The 4,792-nt window shown below is 47.9% G+C and overlaps 1 protein-coding gene across 5 annotated transcripts in view; it reads right to left on the reverse strand.

The window, feature by feature from the left end:
- Window positions 1–223: 223 nt before the first annotated feature.
- Window positions 224–4,792, reverse strand: part of GET1 (guided entry of tail-anchored proteins factor 1) — a 16,807-nt gene continuing 12,238 nt past the window's right edge. For 3 of the 5 annotated variants that reach the window (XM_040483899.1, XM_040483902.1, XM_040483903.1), the window contains exons 4-5: window positions 3,703–3,817; window positions 1,412–2,405 (exon numbers count right to left, since the gene is read on the reverse strand). In XM_040483899.1, the coding sequence (XP_040339833.1) occupies window positions 2,332–2,405; window positions 3,703–3,817 (189 nt within the window). In that variant the 3' untranslated portion in view covers window positions 1,412–2,331. Of the gene's footprint in view, window positions 391–1,411; window positions 2,406–2,429; window positions 2,631–3,702; window positions 3,818–4,792 lie in introns of those variants that run through there. The other 2 variants (XM_040483900.1, XM_040483901.1) reach the window with 2 other exon arrangements.

A 4,792-nucleotide genomic window follows, 5' to 3' on the forward strand; every position in this document is an offset into this window, starting at 1 on the left:
GTTTATTTATTTTTGGGACAGAGAGAGACAGAGCATGAAGGGGGGAGGGGCAGAGAGAGAGGGAGTCACAGAATCGGAAGCAGGCTCCAGGCTCTGAGCCATCAGCCCAGAGCCCGACGCGGGGCTCGAACTCACAGACCGCGAGATCGTGACCTGGCTGAAGTCGGACGCTTAACCGACTGCGCCACCCAGGCGCCCCAAAAAAAATTATTTTAAAAACGCATCCATCAATATTCATATACACACGGGGTATTGTTGGGAGAGTCGTAAGAAACTGGTACTGACGGGAAACAGAAAGTGGGCTGACAGGACACTCACCGGTCAGAAGATAGATCTACTTTTCATTGTATCCCTTTCTGTATCTCGTGAATCCAGTACGATGTTTATTATCTATTTAAAAACAAACAGACTTTTAAAAAGCCGCGATGCTGTAAAACACGGCGGCCGTGTAAACGTCCCTGACGTAACCTTCACAAACAAGTACTGCGTGCGGAACGGACACGGGCCGGGACTGCGCGTCTCCTCCTCCTCCGGCCTCGGTGACAGCCGTCAAAATTCTTGAGTATTGGGGCGCCTGGGTGGCGCAGTCGGTTAAGCGTCCGACTTCAGCCAGGTCACGATCTCACACTCCGTGAGTTCGAGCCCCGCGTCGGGCTCTGGGCTGATGGCTCAGAGCCTGGAGCCTGTTTCCGATTCTGTGTCTCCCTCTCTCTGCCCCTCCCCTGTTCATGCTCTGTCTCTCTCTGTCCCAAAAATAAAAATAAACGTTGAAAAAAAAAAAATTTTAAAATTCTTGAGTATTAAGCGGAAGATCAGATCGTTAGGAGACGAGCAAGGGTCTTGTCAGGGAGACTGAACACGGACTAGTGATCCACGGGTGTCCCTGCGCACGCCGTGCCCGGCCACCGACGGCTCCATACAACCTGCCTCCAGGCCTGCAGCTCGCTCAGCACGGGCGGTAGGCACGCGGCCTCGAGGGCCTGGCCCCGGAGGCTCCCTGGTGCCCCCTCTTTGCCTCGGCAGGTGGGCCTCTCATCCTTTGTGGCCAAAACACCCCCTCGGATGCTTTCGCTAGAAATACTCCCGTGATGCCTGCTCCACGTCCTTTCTGAGGAAAGCTAAGTCAGCCTGGGGCTGGGAAGTCTGAAGAAACGGGAAGGGGAACCTGACCCTGACTCTGGAGACACACTAGAACGTTCTGGCACTGTGTCTTTTTCCGGCACAATTGGCAGCTTCTCAGGTCACTAGGGGAGTCGGGAATACAAATACTACCTTTTAAAAACTGGTGACAGGATTTAGTTTTAAGGTGCAGTGGCCAACTGAGTTAACGGTCAAAGCCCTCTGTCACCTGTCACATTTACAAACTGGTCATAGCAAGTTAAGTAACCATAAGGAAGGAAAAGTCACACAAGCCCTTGCAAAACTTTTAATTATAAAAAAGTGTTTTACACGGAGAAACTAGACTCATCGTGATCGTTTCACAGTGTGTACAAATACCATCACTATGTTGTACTCATGAAACTAACACATCATGTGTCAATTATAATTCAAAAAAAAAGAGCAACAGTAAAAAAGAAGTGTTTTTAAAAATGTATCCACTCAAATTAATTTAATCAGAATTCCCAGTTTAAGTTTGTTCCATTCTACAGAGCATAAATATTAAATGCTTAGAAAACAGACTTCATTTGAAATGCTTTAAATACAAAACATACAATTCAAGCATAAAACAATGCATTATGATCTCATGAATACATTACAAAACACAGTGATGAAAAATCAACAGCTTCAGATAAGTAGATAATACTATACAAAGGCTTGCCCAACACGTGACATTTCAACACAGGAACGGAAAAAACACAAGCAATGTCAGTTAGTGTTACTCTTAGCAGTACTACACGAGATTCCAAATTCCACTGGCGGTATTAAAGTTAAATTGCTTTCTAATCTGGATCAAGAATAGCACAAAGTCTTTAGAGTACTTAAGTTAGAAAACCGACTTCCCATTGGCAACATGACCTTTAAAATACGCCAACAGGGCAGACCCCGAGTCACAGCGTGCGGACACCCACGCCACACCCTTCTCCCGACAAACGTGCGGCTCTGCTGGCCGGGGCACTCGCCTGAGAGACCAGAGACCGGCCGTCTGGCTCAACGACAAGTGCACAAGATCAGGCCTCTCGTATCTCACATAAGATCCAAGAACAAACACATTCAACAAAAAAACCTAACCTGTGTGCTTCTGTTTCCTTTAAAAAAAAAAAGTATCAGGTTTTTAGCCCATAAGGGAAAATCCACTGTTGACAAGTGTCTCAGCTGGACTCGTCTGGTCTCTCAGCTGAAAGGGTGCAGCACAATAGCCACGACTTTGTTACAGACTAAAATCCAACAGGTGATTCCAACACCACCTAGAAACCAAGAAATTCAACATCAGAGAGCATGCCAACAGTTCTGCCCGTATTTCCGGCCTCTGCTACCTTTAATTTACAGGAACCCAACTCTTTCTCAGCAGTGCTAGGCTACGAAAAACTCAGACTGTGTCTCCTGGATTCAAACTCATCAGACCTGATTCACAGGCTGCCTCCTTCATTCAGTAAGAATCACACGAATTGGCAACGATGCGAATTTCTTTCCTGCCAGAAAGGCGTGTTGTTACTTACGACATTAATAAATTAGAAAACCACCCTGTAAGAAAGACTATTTGTTTTTCCTTCTCAAAATACTGTTATAAACTAGGCCATGTCTACCCTTGCCGTTCATGCCCAGGTGAAGACGAAGCAATAGGAAAGCAGGCTGCAAGAGTGCCCGTGGCCCCCGAGATGCCGGGGCCTCGTGCTCTCCTGCTCAGCGGCCCTGAGAGCCCACCAGCAGTGCCCACAAGGCTGGGGGGAGGGGAGGGGCAGAGGGAGAAGGATGCGGTGAAATTGGAATCTTTGGGAACGGTCACTCTTTTTCACTCAGTAAATTACTTCCAGCGTGATCACAAAACACAACCAAAGGCTGGCGGGCAAGGATGCACGTTGCATAACCAGACTACGACAGTAAAAAATTAGGACCTAAACAAATATCTTTAACAGAGAAATTAATGAAGAGCAGTTTTTTGAAATTCCTTAAAAAGTCTACTGATACGGGAAAGGGTTTACAATATAAAGTAAAAGGGGATATAAAGTTACATGTACCAGACGACTTTAATTGTATAAAACAAATAGAAAATAAGACTGGAAAAACATACCACAAAGTTAAGAGAAGTTATCTATAGCCCATGAGATGGTTTTAAAATTGTTCTTGTATTTCTCATCATTAATGATATGTACTGCTTTTAACATCCCAAGGATGTTACCTTTCAAAAATAAAAGAACAGCCAATAGCAGTAAATGCTGGAGAAATGCCAAGCGTGAGGAACGAAGAGAGGTCCACAGAATCTAGGGACTAGAGATGGGCGTTTCAGTGAACAGGGTATCAAACTCAAGGAGTGGACCTCGATTCTGTAAGCAGACTGGACAGAGAACTCTAGCACTCCTACCGAACATGCCGGTGACGCTGGCCACGGCAGGTAACTTCTCTAGGCCTGTTTCTTCACCGTGAGCCTGCTGTGAGGCCCAGACACCAAGAACTGCTCACTAGTGAATGGACGAGGTGGGGGTTACTTCACCTCGTACCCCACATGTCCATATTCTTCCCCTGGGATTTCCAGAAAACTCTTACCTGCTACTCTGGTAGGAAATGCTACCAGGCGGTCTAGTGGAGTTATCCATTTACTCGGTACCACGGCCACAGGGACAGAGTAGTATTTCCAAATGAGCGACACCATCAGGGCAGCCTGCAAAGACACTGCCGGTGAGCGGACAACCTACCAGTGACACAACCAATAACCAAGAAAGACGAGAAACACGCAAACATACTAAGGAAACTCTCCAAACCGATGAGGTCAAGCCCTATCAATCAGTCCTCGCAGGAAACAGACCCAGACATACAGCCACTAATTTCCGCTGGCGGCACCCTGAAATAGTGTCTAATTAGAGACTCGTCCACAGGACATTGGCACGCACTGCTGCCAAGTGGGGCAGCCTTCTGTGAGCTGGCATTTTACTGTTTTAATATGAATAACAAATACGCACTATTAAATTAGCTGATAAATCAACCCGGGTCCCGCATAACGAAGGGGTTCTTTCCTCATGGAGCATCTCCTTTAAGTAGCCAGACTATGATAAACACACCTTATTAGTGACAAAAGTGATCTCACGCCTCTGTGATCCTTGGAAAGCCAGTCGATCTCCCACCCACACACAGTGCTGGCCTCTACGCGTGGAGGGAGCCCAGGGAGTCTACACAGTAGGCAGTGAAGCAGCATCCCTTCGGTTGTCCTCACCCATTTCGTGGCTTTGAATCAGCCACTCGAACGAGCGACCATAAAAGAGGGAATCTGGCTCAATTCCTGCCCTCGGGAAACCAGCCAGTGTCACAGTGACAATGCCTCGGGGTGAGTACTTAAATGTACCCAGACAACCTGGGCTGTGTGGGGCGGGCCCAAATCCCTTCCCCAGTGAGGACCACGTGTAGCGCCGAAACCCAGAGGTCACTGAAGGCAGCCGCTCGTGCGTGCGCAGCACATCCATGACCTCAGAGTATCGCAGCAGAAGCAGGGGTTCCACAGGAACCTTCCGACCCCAGACAGGAAAGCTGGGAATCAATGGGCTGGACTTTAACGAGAACACGGCCCCCCCCCCCCAACCCGGAGAGCGGGCAGTCACTTCCACGTCCACACACCACACAACAGCCAGCGACCCAAACCGGC

The sequence above is a fragment of the Herpailurus yagouaroundi genome, unplaced genomic scaffold, assembly GCF_014898765.1.
Source record: "Herpailurus yagouaroundi ecotype Mexico unplaced genomic scaffold, PumYag 162, whole genome shotgun sequence".
Taxonomy (NCBI): Eukaryota; Metazoa; Chordata; class Mammalia; order Carnivora; family Felidae; genus Herpailurus; species Herpailurus yagouaroundi.